The 18,375-nt window shown below is 39.9% G+C and overlaps 1 protein-coding gene and 1 pseudogene across 1 annotated transcript in view; both read right to left on the bottom strand.

Moving 5' to 3' along the window:
• Positions 1-18,375, bottom strand: part of LOC126457401 (uncharacterized) — a 357,727-nt gene that overhangs the window by 70,337 nt on the left and 269,015 nt on the right. The window contains exon 7 of the mRNA XM_050093661.1: positions 15,732-16,209. Coding sequence (XP_049949618.1) covers positions 15,732-16,209 — 478 coding nt within the window. The remainder of the gene's footprint in view (positions 1-15,731; positions 16,210-18,375) is intronic.
• Positions 4,420-4,537, bottom strand: LOC126459635 (5S ribosomal RNA; annotated as a pseudogene).

Consider the following 18,375-nt stretch of genomic DNA (forward strand, 5'->3'; position numbering starts at 1 on the left):
TATCCTCTCATCATCATATAAAACACAATTGGTTAAAATGTGGTGAGATGTAATCAGCACACTGCATGCATCACAAATAGGCAGTCCTTCACATTGGAGAAGGAAGCCATGGGTAAGGGACTGTGTCCTATTCGAAGTTGTTAAACAGAGTTCATCAGTTCTAAGTGGCTGGAAGGAGATGCGCCATGGCCTTACAGTCTCTTTTATTGATTGAAATTTACTTTCCATCATGCCTAGCAACTCTTCCTCCTAAATATGCATGACAAATCTTTGCAGCAAAGACAGTGTGGTGTGCAGAGGGATAGGGCAGTCAGTTATATTAGTAAGGGTACATGTCTCCTTGGCCACAGTATCAGTTAACTCATTCCCTTGGATACCCACATATCCTGGTACCGAGCAGAATAATACCTCCTTTCTTTGTCTTTGCAAATGCAGTATGACATCATGGATATTCTGGACAGTTCTGTCTGCTGGGTACATATACTGGATGGCCTGCAGGGCACTAAGTGAATCACAGCAGACAAGGAATTTGGATCCATAATCATGTTTCATCCGCTCCACAGCTTTAAAAACTGCATAGAGTTCAGTGTCAAAGATAGTAAACTCACTAGGCAGATGGAACCTGAAGACAGAGGCAGGAAAAATGACAGAACAACTGACAGCATCCCTCTATTTGGACCAACTGTATATACTGCATTAGTCCTGGTAGATAAAATGATAACAAATTTATTCTTAAAAAATAGTCTGCAGTGAACAATTCGTTGAACTCTGGCAAATCTAAAATTATTCTAGGCTTCAATAACAACCAGGGCAGTGCTTTGCACCAACCCTCCCACTGCATATTTGTTGGAAATACACCTAGATTTAAAAAAAATGCTGCTTTGCCCTTATACCGAAATGTTTTGTCCCTCGTGGATGAGTGCTGTAGAGTCATTCCAAGGACTCACAGATATTAGTAGTCACAAGGAAATCCAGTGAAGTTGGAAACAACTGGAGCTTGAGTGTCTGTTTAGCCACAAGCAATCGCCACCAAGCAGCTAATGGCAGCTCCGCTGCCTCTGCGCACAAGTTTGATACAGGGCTCCTGTGGCCAATCTGATATCCTCACATTGGTCATGCTGAGCCATAGACCATACAACCATAATCAAGATGTGATCTCGCTCAACCCTTAGAGAACTTCTGTGCCCCAGTTCTTCCCAAGTGCTTCATGATATTCAGCACTTTAAGGGCTCTTATTTTGAGCTCCTTGAGATATGGCAGCCATGCCACTGTGCTATCAAAAAAAGAGATCTAAAAACCACATCTTCAACTTAAAATTTAAAACAGTAACCCACAGCCTTAGTTCTTGAGGTGTAAAAAGAGAATGATCACAGTTAAAAATCAATACACAGTGTCTTCTCTGGGGAGAAATTAAAACCTTTTGGAGCAGACCATTCTTCTGTATCTCAGATGTCACCTATTACTGGTGAGAGGAAGGTGTGGGACTTGGAGTGGAATAGAAAATGGAAAAATCATCCACAAACAATGAACACTGCACATGACTCCTCACTGCAGACAACATGCCACTGATCACAATGGTGGACAAAGTCATGCTTAAAACATTCTGTGTGGGAGACCATGAACTTGAGTAAATCTGTCGGAATGAGTAGTCCTGACTCTGTACTGAAATTAACAAGCAACAAACAAGGACAGCAAGAAAATGAGGAGGCGGCCTTGAAACCCCCACTCATGTAGCTGACAAACTATATTGTGTCTTGATGTAGCATCATATGCCTTTTCAATATAAAAAAAGATGGATATTAAATGGTGTTTTCATAGGAATGCCTCCTGTTTAGCCATCTCCAATAGGATGAGGTTATTAAGAGTGGAGTTATATCTTCTACACCCACACTGGAAATGACTGAGGAAATTTCTGGATTCCAGAGTCCAGACTAGTCAGGAGTTGATCATCCGCTCCAGTGTCTTTCCTACACAGCTGGCAAGAGCAACACTCCAATAGCTGCCTGGTTTAATAATGGAGATCATTATTGGTTCCCCCCAAGGGACAGGATATTCTTCATCTCTCTATATCTTATTAAAGACAGCAAGTAAGATCTCTTTAGTCAGGATTAAGGCACCATAGCATACCAGTCTTGTGAGTTGCAGTTAATGGTGCATCCATTCCCATGTGGAGAAAAAGAACTTATAGGCCTCTTCATTGCTGGAGTTGGAACCAATGTCTCCTCTCCCAAACAAGGCAATAGGCATGGAAACCTGGAACAGGACTCTGGACAACGTTACATCGTAAAGGTACCACACCACGGTCTGAGCGACACCTGCGGGTGTGAATTTCAGGACTCCATTGTCCTATATGGCAGCTAATGGACATGATATTCTTTTTCCAGATATCTTTCTCACCAATTCCCATACTTCAGTGGCAGAAGTTGATCAGTTACTGTACTTCAAAAAATGCCATGATTGCTTCTTGCTCTCCTTTACTTTCCATCAAGCTTTTGTTCTTGCTAACTGAAAGGCTGTAAGGTTCTCTGCTGTGGACTATGCTTGAATCTGTGCAGCAATTTCCACCTGTCCCATATAGTGCAACAATACTTATTGTTTCACCGATGAATAGATTGCCTTCAGTGACAGTTGGATAATTCAGAAACATGAGCAGCACAGCACAGTGCGTCACATCAGTAAAGTGATCCACCCAGTCATGGAAGCTGTCCCTGTGCTCAATCACAGCTACCTGGTTATAAAGCAACCAGTTTGCCTTGCATAGCAATCACTTGGATGGTTTTCCCTCAGGTCTCATCCTTTGTAAAAGGCAGACAGTAATGGAAAATAGCCACTGGAGTGGAGGACAGCTGCCACCTCCCATACAACAGAGTCTGTGAGAGCAGGAGAGCAAACTGTCAAATCAGTGGCAGAGAATGTCCCTGTCACTGTGCAAAAATGTGTCTTTGTGCCCATATTTAGGAGGCATGTGGTGTCAGATTGTAGCACATTTTCAGCCTCTTGACCCATTGGGCATGTGGAGAGACTACCCCTGAGAAAAGAAACAGTGGCAGAAGCTGGTTGATCAGCTCGGAAAGTGCTTCACCATCCAGTGGTTACTGTGGTGGGAGATAAAGGGAATGCACATTATCTGAAAGGACACAAAATACACAGTGACAGAAACTGCCTGTAGTGGGGTGACTACAATTATAAATGAGGAGTGAAGTGTGTCATTGATGAACACTGCTACTCCAATCTGATTTCTGTCACCACTGACGTCACCTTTTTCATACAATGATAACCACTAAAAACAGGAGTACTGGAATCCGTGAAATGTGATTCCTGAAGACACACACACTTTGGTCTGATCTGTGTGAGGACCTTTAGTTTGTCCACATGAACTCTGGAGTCATTTAAATTCCACTGCAGTATCAATATTATCTATTTGGAAGGTTTGACATCCATTTCTCTTTGTGCCTTGGAGGGGAGCCCATGGTCATTGGTGAAGGGCAAACAGGACTTGGTGAGTCACTGATTAAGACCACATCTGTCGCCAAATCTTCAATAGAGGCAGTAGCTGCTGATTTCATTGCTGGTGCCTTAGGTTCTGTTCCACTGGACTTTGATTTTGTCTTTGTGACAGTTTTCCTCTTTTGGGCTGAAACATGGGAAGGCCGCTGAATGAGTGTACCAGTTGATGCCTGTGTAACATTGTGTAACATTTGGTGTTAGGGGCAGTGGCTAGACATTGTCGGTTTGAGAAGTTTGTGTAACTGAGACTCTGGCAAGATCAGGGTTACTAGAGTCAGTCTGTTGGCACGTGCGGCAACAGGAGCAAGAGCTGGTAATGGGAGTTGCCACTTCTATTTGTGTTGACACACTAATTTTAACTATGGGCTGTTTCACAGCTGGTGCAAGTGAGGTAACAATTGATGGGGGCTGCATGGTTTTAAACAGCTTTTTCGCTTCTGCATACTACACGTGATGAGTAACTTTAAGTTCTTGAATTTTTTTCATCTCTGTAGAGGAGGCACTCTCTACTCCAGATTGGGCATGAGTTAGAGCAATTAACATACAATGGTGGGGATGTATAGCCAACACCTGGCACATGAGCTGCTTGACCACAGTTCCAACAAGTAGTATGACCATTACATGCAATGGAAGTGTGACCAGATCTTTGGCACTTGAAACACTGCAATGGATTCAGAAAAAAAGGCAAACTATTAAGTGTAAGAACTCTGTCCGAACAGGCTCTGAAGGTCCAACAGTACTGACCGGCTGCCGTGTCATCCTCAGCCCACAGGCATCACTGGATGTGGATATGGAGGGGCATGTGGTCAGCACACTGCTCTCCCAGCCGTTGTCAGTTTTCGTGACTGGAGCCGCTACTTCTCAATCAAGTAGATCCTCAGTTTAGCTCACAAGGGCTGAGTGCACCCTGCTTGCCAACAGCGCTGGACAAACCAGATGGTCACCCATACAAGTGCTATCCCAGCCCAACAGCACTTAACTTCGGTGATCGGACGGGAGCCGGTGTTTCCACTGTGGCAAGGCCATTGGCGCTAAGTGTAAGAAACCTGCCTTAATGTTGCTGGGCAGGTCTTGTTTATTGGGAGTTAAAATGAATGTAGGTGTTGGTTTAAGCTGCCCATACTCTCTCTCTTCTTCACATTTTGTACCTCTGTAACACCTTCATCTGCCCATTCCTGTTGTAAGACACTAATGTCCTCATCCATGAGGTCTTCACATGTTACCACCCCATGGCTGGAATTTAAGGTGTTATGCAGTTCAACAATAACAAGGTATTCATCCAATGTTGTTACTTTGAGAAGTTTCTATACTTGCCCTGAAGTGGCCATTTCAATCAATAATGTACCACAACAAATCCTTTTTTTTTTACTTTTGACCACTTGTAACACCATCTAAACACCATAGCAAAGGTGCCCTCAGCACATTTAAGTTTCATGAAAATTATTTTAACACATCTGTGCCCTGTTACCATAACTTATTCTGAAATTTTGAGGAGTATGCTCAGGAGAGGTATCCTCATGGCTTCTCTTGTTGGGAAAGATAAGAGTGCTCACCAGTGACCCACCCAATCCACTGGGAGCAATTTTTGAAAAATTAATAGGCTCCACAGTCAACCCATGAGCAGCTAGCGAACAGATGTGCACCCAGACAGAGCCCTGTTTGCCTGGGTAAGCTTTGAACAACTGAGGTCAACTTCACACCTGTAAATGGCATGATCCTGCCACTGATTCTTTGTCCACAGATTCACTGTATGTCCACATGATGCAGTCTGCATACCCTCCATCTACCAGGGGTCCTGCATCACCAGCATCTGGCCTGAATTGATAAACCTGGACCTTACACCTCATCCATCGCCAAGCACACAGCTGACATCCATGGGCATTGATCCCTTCCACTCTGTGGCAGGCCAGGGGCCTACCACACCACTTCAAGATGCTGTTACAGTTCAACCACCAGTACACCTTGTACCATTGCTGGATGCAGGGGCACACCATCCATCTCATTTCTCGGCTAGTATTCTGGATAGTCTCAATGTGAGTGTCAGGACACAGACAGAAACTTGGAACCAGCCACAGCTTCAGCTCCTGTCTCCTCATTGCTTCCTGCATCCATGCTTCCCCTCCACAGTTGTTGCAGCAATTGTCACTACATGATGACTGTGAGGACGTTTAGGGTAGAAGGAAAAGGGGAGGAGAAGTGTAGTATCGTAGTTTATCAATACTGCCAGAGCCGGTACCTCAAAGGTTCCTCCAGGTGCCATGAGCAGCACTTCAGACATTGCCACCAATGAAAAATATCCAGATCGTTGACCAATGAAGACTGCGGGGGTGGTGTTATAAGCAGTGGGCACATAAACACAAGTCTTCCAGTATGAGATTACTTCTGTGTTACTTGCTAGTGCTGAACATTACACTGATTTGTTGATAGTTAGCTCCACTGGCAAACATTTAAGGTACTTAGACACAAGCCGATGTTGGGCCTCTGCTTATAGCGAGCTGCGTCTGTCACAAGTTGTCAACAATGTAGCAGTTCTTTAGCACAAGTTGAGTAAATTATATTTATTTAAAGCACACTTGTGTCAACTAATCTTTTGCTTGCCTATCCAGATTCCTATAGTGACAGATACTTTGGCCACTTTCCACCCATTTATCATTAGCAGTGAGAACATAACATTTGGCACTTCAGAACATAATGGTTACTGACTTGCATCATAACATGCATTTTTAAAGTTTATTTTCTGCCTCTTTGAGAGTACATCTGCACATGGACAAAAATATCTTTTGCAAATATTTTCTAGCTTTATTTGCCTATTTGTCGATCATTATGTTGGATTCTTGCTGAATTTAAAGATATGAGGATTTAATTTCAATCTGTGAAGTTAAAAATTTGACCACACAAGATATCAAGTGAATAACTGCCAATCTTTTGGGATAAAAACAGTTATTCATGTCTCATGTAAAATTGAGATATCTTCTCACTCACTGACTCAGTTCAACAAAAATTACAAATTTTAGAATGGTGGACCACAATTCCCTTCCCCCACCCACAGTCTCTCTCTCTCTCAAAAACACACACACACACACACACACACACACACACACACACACACACACACACACACACACACCTGCACTGACAACTGTGTCCTAACAGCATCTTTAAAATGAAAGAAATCAGCTGTATGTACTGGAGCAGTATGAGGTTACAGGTTTAGCTGATTCAACAAACTTGAATAAATCTTGAGGCACAAAGGCCTTGCTTAACTTTTTTTGTTTCCTTCTAATTACAAAATCTTTTGCAGCTCAAACAGCTTAAACATTCATAAACAACTTGTGTGTCAGCTCATCAAACCATCCGATGCTTGCCAGAGCCATTAATAGAAACACAATCTCTATTTTTATTTTGGTCAGCACAGCTGTTTGACCAGACAACAGGTTTCTTTCTTGTAAGTGGCCCCAAACTGAAGACTTTAACTAATCATGAAGCAACCTCTGAGCTATTTCTTGCAGCAAGACTTACGGCCCACATTCATATAAAAACAGTATTTTTATTACTGACAAGAATACCCAAATTGAAACAATTTAGCTGGCTGCTATAATAGACTTTGCAATGTCTTAATGATAGCAAATGTAATATTTGGTGCACATCAATAGAAGCAGTAGTAGTTTTGCAACTGGTGAGTTTTGACTCAAATGCACAAATGCCCATTAAATCCAAAGAACATTTGTAATTTTTTTGAAGAATCTCCTGTTCAACTTTGGCTGTAGGTAAGGTATCCCTTACACCTCAAATTAAACATGTCACATAATCTGCATGTGTCCATATGAGGTCTGTGAAAGGACATGTGTAAAATCTCTCTTAAAAACTCACATTTGAAATTTGTAGGAAACATGAGTCAAAGGGCAGTTTACTGACAGCTTTAAAATTTAGGCTCCAGTACTCTTTACTCAACCTGGAATGACCCCAATGGCTTTTAGCATGTGAAAATCAATTTATTGAATCCTTAACTTGCAGTCTTGGGGCAGCATCTTTGACTAGTAACCATAATGTCCATGATTTCACATGTGAACGTCACCACTGCTTAAATTTTGAATAAAAATCATCAGCAATGGCAACCAAAGACTTCCAGCCTAAGAAGTCAACCTTGTTCTGCAATGGCCTTGTCGAAAAGGGTGGTTGAACAGACAGAGGTGTGAGAAATTGCCCCTAAAAGGAAGAAAAATCAGCAACAATAAGTGGCATGAGGATGCAGAAGACAATGGAAACTACTGCATTAAAGCCATATGATGTGTATCTCCAGTGGCCTGTAACTGAAAAAAGTGTAATGATGATCTCTCCACCGACAAAAGATTCCAGACTAGTCTCTCATTTGGATCTCAATGAGGGGACTGCAAGGAGGAGGTGACCATGAAACAAAAAGATTGAATAACCAATGAAAGGCTAGCGTTCTATGAAATGGGGCATGAAACATCAGAAGTTTGAAGGTGGCGCAGAAGCTAGAAAATCTGCAAAGGGGGATTGCAAAGGTTCAATCTAGATGTAGTGAGGGTCAGTAAAGTGAAATAGAAAGAGGACAAGGATTTCTTATCAGAGAAGTACAGGGTAATATCAACAGCAGCAGAAAATGATATAATAGTAGTAGGATTCATTATGAATAGGAAGATATGACAGAGATTGAATTACAGTGAACAGTTCAGTGACAGGTTTGTTCTCATCAGAATTGAGAACAAAACAATACTCACAATAAAAATTCAGGTATATATGCTGATATTGCAAGCAGAAGATGAAGAGACAGAGAAAATATATGAAGATATTAAAAGGGTAAAATACAGGACAAGGAGGGAAATGAGAATCTAATAGTCATGGGGGACTGGAACACAGCTGTAGGATAAAGAGTAGAAGAAATAATTATGGGAGAAAATGGGCTTGGTAGTAGGAATGAGAGAGGAGAAAGGCTAGCTGAGTTCTACAATGAATTTCAGCTAGTAACTGTGAATACACTGCATAAGAATAACAAGAGGACACTGTATACTTGGAAAAGGCTAGATGCAGCAAGATTGCAGTTAGATTACATCATGGTCAGGCAGTGATTCTGAAATCAGATACTGAATTGTAATGTGTACCCAGAAGCAGATAAGACACAGATAACAATTTAGTAATGATGCAGAACAGGCTGAAGTTTAAGAGAATAGTCAAGAAGAATCGCTGTGAAAAGTCATCGGATCCAGAAGTACTAAGGAATGAGGAGATACACTTGATGTTCTCTGAGGCTATAGATACTGCAATAATGAATAGCCCAGTTGGCAGTTCAGTTGAACAGGACTGGACAGCTCTAAAAGGGGTAAATGGGAAGAAACCATGGGTTACAGAAGAAATACTTCATTTAATTGATGGAAGAAAGAAGTACAGAAATGTTCATGGAAATTCAGGAATACAGAAATACAAGTCACTATGGAATGAAATAAAAAGGAAGTGCAGGGAAGCTAAGGTGAAATGGGTGCATGAAAATGTGAAGAAATTAAAAAAGTAATGATTGTTGGGAGGAATGACCCAGCCCAAAAAAAAAATCAAAACAAGTTTTGGTGAAATTAAAAGAATTGGCAATAACATTAAGAGTGAAATGGGAATTCTACTGCAGTGGAGAGAGAGAGAATAGGGAGAAAGACTACACTGATGGCCTCTATGAGGGGGAGGATTTGTCTGATGATGTGACAGAAGAAGAAACAGAAGTCGACAGGGAAGAAATAGGGGATCCAGTATTAGAATTAAAATTTAAAAGAGCTTTGGACAACTTAATATCAAGTAAGTCAGAACGTACACATATCACTTCATAGAAAATTTCTAAACCATTGGGGTACATGGCGACAAAACAACTATTCACGTTGGTGTGCAGAACATGTGAGGCTGGAAATATACCCTCAGACCGGCAAGAACTGGCAAGTATGAGAATAATCACAAATGCAGCTTAACAGCTCATGCATTCAAGCTGCCAACAAGAATAATATACAGAAGAATAAAAAAGAAAATTGAAGAGCTGTTAGATGGCAATCAGTTTGGCTTTAGGAAAGGTAAAGCCACCAGTAGTTCTAATGTTGTGGTTGATAATGGAAGCAAGGCTGGAGAAAAATCAATACATGTTCATAGGATTTTTTGACCTGGAAAAAGTGTCCAACATTGTAAAATGACAGAAGATGTTTCAAATGCTGAGGAAAAGAGGGATAAGCTATAGGGAAAGACAGCTGATATACAATACGTACAAGTATCAAGAGGGAACAGTAATAGTGGATAACCAAGAATGAAGTGCTCAGAATAAAAAGAGTGTAGGACATGGATGTAGACTTCTGCCTCTACTGTTTAAGCTATGCATGGAACAAGCAATGACAGAAATAAAAGAAAGGTTCAAAAGTGGGATTAAAAGTCAAGGTGAAGGGATGTCAGTGATAAGATTTACTGATGACATTGCTGTCCTCAGTGATAGTGAAGAAGAATTAAATGATCTGCTGAATGTAATAACCAGAAGAAGAATTACAGGATCTGCCAAGTGCAATGAACATTCTAATAAGCACAGGATATGGGTTGACAGTAAACCAAGGGAAGATGAAAATAATGACAAGTAGCAGAAATTACAACAGTGTGAACTGAACATCAGAATTTTGGATCACCATGTAGATGCTATCTAGGCAGCAAAATAACTCATGATGAATGGAGCAAGGAGGATATAAAAACCAGAATGCACTGGCAAAAAGAGCATTCCTGGTCAATAGATGCATACTAGTATCAAACATTGGGCTTCTGATAGTGAAACATGAACTGTGAGGAAACTGGAACAGAAGAGAATCAAAGCATTTGACATGTGGTGCTAAAATGAATGTTGAAAATTAAGTGGACTGATAAGGTAAGGAATGAGGAGTTTCTCCACAGAAATGCCAAGGAAAGGAATATATAGAAAACACTAACCAGGAGAAGGGACAAGATGACAGGACATACGTTAAAACATAAGGGAATAACTTCCATTGTACTAGAGGGAGCTGTAGAGGGTAAAAAAAATGTAGGCAAAGACAGAGATTGGAATGAATCCAGCAAATAATTGAGGATATAATTTGTATTTGCTACTCTGAGATGGAAACTTTGGCATAGGAACGGAATTTGTGGTGTGCCACATCAAACCAGTCAGAAGACATGACAAAAATACTCATCACAGTCACTGAACTTATAACTGTCTATGTTCTTATTGTGAGTTGTTACTTCAGGGACGATTCCCAGCCTTTTTTCTATTTTTGCAGCCCAAATTATCTCTTTCCGTTACAAAATTGTTTTATTGATATAGACAGAAGCTTACCACATGAACCATACATCAAATAAATGGAATCAACCTCGAGGATGCACTTGGAACATCGGAAAGGATCAGTGCTTGGCAAAAAGACAGTGTGGCATTTACTAATAAGTGAGACACTTTCTCTGTGATTTGACATTTACAAAAAGGGTATGGACATGCAGCAGGGTACTAAGAACACAATACCATTGAAAAACAACGTTTGTAAAAAATGGCATAGAATGTTTGACATTTTTATTCTTCATTTATCCAGCATGTGTAGTATACTGCCAGGTATACAAAAAGTATTTAAAAATAACTTTTAAATACTTTTTGGATTGTCCAAGGTGACTAATTTCTGACAGGATGTCATAGCCTTATTGTATAGTCACAGATGTCTACTTTAGGGAGATATAATAGCAAAAATAGCAGACAGTGATTGGAAAGCAGAAAAGTTATTGTGAGCTTTAGTAAAAGCTTCAGTATTTGTCAGCAAAAGAGGTAAGCATCATTTAGCTGATTTGTATGTTTGTTGTGGTCTTCAGTCCTGAGACTGGTTTGATGCAGCTCTCCATGTTACTCTATCCTGTGCAAGCTCCTTCATCTCCCAGTACCTACTGCAGCCTACATCCTTCTGAATCTGCTTAGTGTATTCATCTCTTGGTCTCCCTCTATGATTTTTACCCTCCACGCTGCCCTCCAATGCCAAAATTGTGATCCATTGATGCCTCAGAACATGTCCTACCAACCGATCCCTTCTTCTAGTCAAGTTGTGCCATAAACTTCTCTTCTCCACAATCCTATTCAATACCTCCTCATTAGTTACATGATCTACCCACCTAATCTTCAACATTCTTCTGTAGCACCACATTTCAAAAGCTGCTATTCTCTTCTTGTCAAAACTATTTATCGTCCATGTTTCACTTCCATACATGGCTACACTCCATACAAATACTTTCAGAAATGACTTCCTGACACTTAAATCTATATTCGATGTTAACAAATTTCTCTTCTTCAGAAACGCTTTCCTTGCCATTGCCAGTCTACATTTTATATCCTCCCTACTTCGACCATCATCAGTTATTTTGCTCCCCTTTCTGCTTTAAGTGTCTCATTTCATAATCTAATTCCCTCAGCATCACCCGACTTAATTCGACTACATTCCATTATCCTTGTTTTGCTTTTGTTGATGTTCACATTATATCCTCCTTTCAAGACACTGTCCATTCCGTTCAACTGCACTTCCAAGTCCTTTGATGTCTCTGACAGAATTACAATGTAATCAGCGAATGTCAAAGTCTTTATTTCTTCTCCATGGATTTTAATTCCTACTCCGAATTTTTCTTTCGTTTCCTTTACTGCTTCCTCAATATACAGATTGAATAACATCGGGGATAGGCTACAACCCTGTCTCACTCCTTTCCCAACCACTGCTTCCCTTTCATGCCCCTCGACTCTTATAACTGCCATCTGGTTTCTGTACAAATTGTAAATAGCCTTTCCCTCCCTGTATTTTACCCCTGCCACCTTCAGAATTTGAAAGGGAGTATTCCAGTCAACATTGTCAAAAGCTTTCTCTAAGTCTACAAATGCTAGAAATGTAGGTTTGCCTTTCCTTAATCTTTCTTCTAAGATAAGTCGTAGGGTCAGTATTGCCTCACGTGTTCCAACATTTCTACGGAATCCAAACTGATCTTCCCCAAGGTGGGCTTCTACAAGTCTGTAAAGAATTCACGTTAGTATTTTGCAGCTGTGACTTATTAAACTGATAGTTCGGTAATTTTCACATTTGTCAACACCTGCTTTCTTTGGGATTGGAATTATTATATTCTTCTTGAAGTCTGAGGGTATTTTGCCTGTCTCATATATCTTGCTCACCAGATGGTAGAGTTTTGTCAGGACTGGCTCTCCCAAGGCCGTCAATAGTTCTAATGGAATGTTGTCTACTCCCGGGGCCTTGTTTCGACTCAGGTCTTTCAGTGCTCTGTCAAACTCTTCACGCAGTATCGTGTCTCCCGTTTCATCTTCATCTACATCCTCTTCCATTTCCATAATATTGTCCGCAAGTACATCACCCTTGTATAGACCCTCTATATACTCCTTACACCTTTCTGCTTTCCCTTCTTTGCTTAGAACTGGGCTTCCATCTGAGCTCTTGATATTCATACAAGTGGCACTCTTTTCTCCAAAGGTCTCTTTAATTTTCCTGTAGGCAGTATCTATCTTACCCCTAGTGATTAGCTGATACAATGCTTAATAAGTCTAATCTCATAATTACGTAACACACATGAGAAAAAGTTTTTTTTTTTTTGTGCACTAGAATATAACAAGCAGCAAACTGCATGATTTTCTCTTTAAAATGGCACACTTGACATTTATGTATTACAATGTGTGGAGCACCAAATTTGTAAAGTGTTATACTTAATTGTTAGGATGGGCAGACCACCTCATAAATGCAAGATTTAATTACGTAATGTAGGCTCAAATTTGGTACTTCCATAAGTGTTGTTACCAGTTAATCCTTGAGACTTAAAGAAAAGAAAGCGATACTGGATTTCCCTAATTTATGATTAAATATGTATTTATGTACTATGGAAAACTTGGGGAGAGAGAGAGAGTGCAGGGTCAACCTATTGACCACCCTTTAAACAATAATAATATACCATACTTTTATGACAAAATAATGATTTTAAAAACAATACACCTTGTGTTACAAAGTAAACTATAAAAATTCACAGCATTCCGACAAATCAAATCTTTAATACTGTGTAGAAACGATACCCTCTAACAACATAAACTGCTGTTTAATTCATTCTCTTCCTCCTGTTTTGAACTAGGGTTCCCCCCCCCCCCCCCCCAAAAAAAAAAAAAAAAAAAAAAAAAAAAAAAAAAAAAAAAAAAAAAAAAAAAAAAAAAAAATCTGTCAGGCTATGATCAGAATGATGGTGTTTTGCTGTAGAAACAAGAACTTCTGTTTTGTAATGCTTGTTCAGATCATTAATAATCATTTGTTGATCTAAATGATTAATGGAAAATCTCATATAAGATGTGAAACAAATACTAACAAAGAGATAGAGGGGCTGGCCAGTACTTACCTCAGCTCAGTACAGCCGATAGATACACATAAGACAGAACTGAAAATTTACATTCCTAGCTTTCGGAACTTTTTTCCTTCATCAGGGAGGAGAGAGGGGAAAAAAGGGGAAGAAGGGAAAGTGGATTCAGTTACTCACAACCCAGGTTATGAAGCAACAGGGAAAGGTAAACAGGGAGGGTAGCAAGGATGGAGGCATGGTTGTCAGAGGGAAGCTTCCCTCTGACAACCATGCCTCCATCCTTGCTACCCTCCCTGTTTACCTTTCCCTGTTGCTTCATAACCTGGGTTGTGAGTAACTGAATCCACTTTCCCTTCTTCCCCTTTTTTCCCCTCTCTCCTCCCTGATGAAGGAAAAAAGTTCCGAAAGCTAGGAATGTAAATTTTCAGTTCTGTCTTATGTGTATCTATCGGCTGTACTGAGCTGAGGTAAGTACTGGCCAGCCCCTCTATCTCTTTGTTAGTATTTATAATCATTTGTTGTGCAGTCTTTCCAGGATCTGCTACAGATTGTCTTTTAATAATTCTGTTAACTCTGGTGGTAGTTTTTTATGGTTTGTTGCTCATATGCACCACAGATTCTTTGAAATTTCACAACCACACATCAGCCATCTAGATACCGTACTCCAAAAAAAATGGTACAAATGGCTCTGAGCACTATGGGACTTAACTTCTGAGGTCATCAGTCCCCTAGAACTTAGAACTACTTAAACCTAAATAACCTAAAGACACCACACACCTCCATGCCCGAGGCAGGATTCGAACCTGCGACCGTAGAAGCAGCGTGGTTCCAGACTCAAGCGCCTAGAACCGCTCGACCACACCGGCTAGCGTACTCCAAAAAGTATGAAGTACCTAATCCTGCTTTAGCTTCTTTCAAAGCTTGTATTATTGCCTTCGATTCTGTGCCATATTTTTTACGTTTTTGTTGTTGCATAATTCTGTATTAATGAGTTTGGATTTTTTTTACAAATTGCCAGCAAAGAAAGGAGACTGAAACATTATGTCAAAACATTTTCACCTGGAGGTAGATTTCATCTTATACTGTACGTACTTACCTCCCTGTGCTGACCCTGCTGTGCCTTGTTAGAAAAACTGAATCAGTACATCCCTTATGTCCTCAAACTGATCCTTTTGCTTACACACCAGCAACTTTTTCATACAAAAGAACTTGATCAAAACACTTGAGAGCATCACGTTATGTCAGTGGTAGTGTAGGCAATTTATATTATAGACAATTGAAACTGACTATTTGTTTCTATCAAGTCTCTTGGCATCCATATGCAAACTTTTGGAGGTCACATAGTAAACTAAATGTGTGTGCATTATCCATGAAAGTTGTAAAATAAATCACTTTTGCTTTATTGATAATGAAATACTGGAGGAGTTCATAATATGCCATATGTCTTTTCCTGAATCATGATGGTATGGTAGTAATAGGCACTTCTTAGATGCACTCTATTGCAATGATAATCTTTTCTGTCTCTTTTAAAGACATTGCACCAACACCACAGACAATAACTGCGAGTTGCAAATGACATAACACATTCCCACAGTTTTTGCTAACAAGGAAGGTAATGGACTAGTGTGCCATTAATTGCAGTCAATGCTCCACATTACCTGAGGCACTCTAAGATGCTATTTCATGATTGCAGTCTTCTGGAATATGTCCTAACTGTGAACATATCCCCCCCCCCCCCCTCTCTCTCTCTCTCTCTCTCTCTCTCTCTCTCTCTCTCTCTCTCTCTCTCTCTCTGTGTGTGTGTGTGTGTGTGTGTTTGTTTTCAACTAGGCTGCATTAGAAATTAGTAGACTCACCTTGTTGGCAGTGTTGTAGTCTGATCTCTGTTCACACTGAAACTCAAATTGTTAATGGATGGATGTAAAACTTGCATGTTATTGTGTCCTTGAGAAGAAGGAATGGAATGTTCATTTTGAACCTGAGTGTTTGTGTTAAATGTATGTAGCTGCAGAGACTGGAAAGGAGCTGGTGAAGGTGACGAAGTTTGCTCATCTCCGAAATTTGTACTCAGCTGAATGTCATGCACAGACACTTTCACACGAGATAGGTCACTTTTGGAGAGCATTCCAGGAGTCTTTGCTGGCTCATCCTTATTTTCACGGTCCTCTTCAGCTATATCCATAATGTTATTACCATCACTCATTTTTCTTCTTGAAGCAGGTTTGTTCAGATCTACAAGAAATCTACGGCTGTCACCACCAGCGTTCTGCTCGGCTGGAATAAGGTTTACCCTCCATCTTGGTGGATCAGCAAAACTTCTTCGCAAGTTGGTACCTGAAATTGGTAAATGTTTTAAAGTAATTAGATGACATGTACTGGGAGATTATTTTATAATCAGTGTGACAGAAATTTGAACACTATGAAGTTTACTGTGTTTTGTGGGCATTTCATTTCACAATGAAAGAATGAATCTTAGAAACAGTGAAGATTACATTCTAAAATGATCAAAAGGTTGCTTGAAGTACATCTGTGAGAATTCTGGAGTTAGATTAAGTGGCAAAAATTTGGAAAATGCTACTACAGTAATACATGAACCAAGTTCTACATATACATCTGTACTCAGCAAACCAGTGTTAAGTTATGGCAAAGGGTTCATTCTGTCATACCAGTTACTGTTTTTTTCCCATTCCTTTCACTTATGGAGCATGGTAAGAATGATTGTTTAAGTGCCTCCATACTTACTGTAATTAATCTAATCTTGTCCTCATACTCCCTACAGAAGTGATACTTAGGGGATTGTGGTACATTCCCAGTCATCATTTAAAACTGGTTGTGAAACTTTGTAAGCAGGCTTTCTCAGGATAGTTTATGTCTCCCTCAAAAAGTCTGACACTTCAGTTTCTTCAGAATCCCTGATGATTCCACGGAACAAATGATCCTCAGGCCATTCTTGATACTTTAGTTAAGTCCTTGTGTAAAATGTGAATCTCTCAATGCTGGTATTCTAGTTGTTGATGTAAGTTTTCACTGTGCTTGTATGATTCTTACACACTGCAATCCAGCAACACTATCAACACTTGAGAGTTGAACATTGGTTGTGAAACTTTGTAAGCAGGCTTTCTCAGGATAGTTTATGTCTCCCTCAAAAAGTCTGACACTTCAGTTTCTTCAGAATCCCTGATGATTCCACGGAACAAATGATCCTCAGGCCATTCTTGATACTTTAGTTAAGTCCTTGTGTAAAATGTGAATCTCTCAATGCTGGTATTCTAGTTGTTGATGTAAGTTTTCACTGTGCTTGTATGATTCTTACACACTGCAATCCAGCAACACTATCAACACTTGAGAGTTGAACATTGCAATTATTTGTGCTGAATTTTGATCCTTCCCTATTGTATTCTACAACAAACACATGCACATGCATATTGGTAGTGACATGTTCCATAAAGGAAGATGCTAGTACTTCCAATTTTAGAGTGCACGACACAAATGTACTGAAATAAATCATAGACATCCTGTTAGAATCATAAAATTTATGTATAGTCCAGATGAAATTGTAGTGGTACGAAGTGAAATTCAGGTCTTCTGGTAAAATTTTAATTGATTTAAGCACGCAGTTGGGTGACTTGGCTTGGATGTGTGCTGGATGAGCAAAGAAAGTTTGTGTTGTGCTGTGTTGTTGCTTCCTGTGTTGATGTTATTGGTCAATTTGTAATTGTGGCAAATGTAAGGTAGCATTACTTGAGTGCAGCTGTTGATTGTGTCATTTAATATCTAATGATTCTCAATAACATATCACAAAAAGAGAGCACGTACACACACCCTAAAAGCTGTTTTGATCTCTTTCTAGCTGATGTGATGTGGGGTGCTGTTGTGTGCTATAGAGGAAATAGTATAGAAGACATTATTATGATCAATTCTACGTTCTGGTTTTTAAAATTTTACAGGCGAACGCTATATTGAATGCGCTCCCCTTTGCTCAATATAATTTAAAGGAAACAAGCAATGTTTGCTTTCTCAAATTTCCCTGACATTTTATTTTTGATCACATTGGGACGTTGTTGTAGCACCATCACAAATGTTACACAAGCAATATAGGAATGAAGTACCCCTCCAGAAACTTGTAAATAGTTTGTGTCAAACTGAATCAATGTTGTATTTGATGTACAAAGTGGTAGTTTTATCCCCTTAAAGTTTGCATTCATTGTGTATGGAGCTTTGTACAAGAGAGTCTTGTTAGGTGGATGTGTACTGTATTATGTGGAAATGGATTTTCTATTACAACTATAGTGCACACCAATTGTGGTGGGGCATATGGCCTGTATCAGGCAAAAGGTGTGTGATGTTGGTTGCATTCCTCACTGTACAATCAGGCACCTGCTGCTCTAGAAACATACTGGGGAGGTGAAAGCAAATGGATACACACAAGACCATGTGGTCTACTGGAGCATCTAACAGTCAGCTGCAAATATGAAATGCGCAGTGTACAGTTACACTTGG

The sequence above is a fragment of the Schistocerca serialis genome, chromosome 2 (genome assembly GCF_023864345.2).
Source record: "Schistocerca serialis cubense isolate TAMUIC-IGC-003099 chromosome 2, iqSchSeri2.2, whole genome shotgun sequence".
In the NCBI taxonomy this organism is placed as follows: Eukaryota; Metazoa; Arthropoda; class Insecta; order Orthoptera; family Acrididae; genus Schistocerca; species Schistocerca serialis.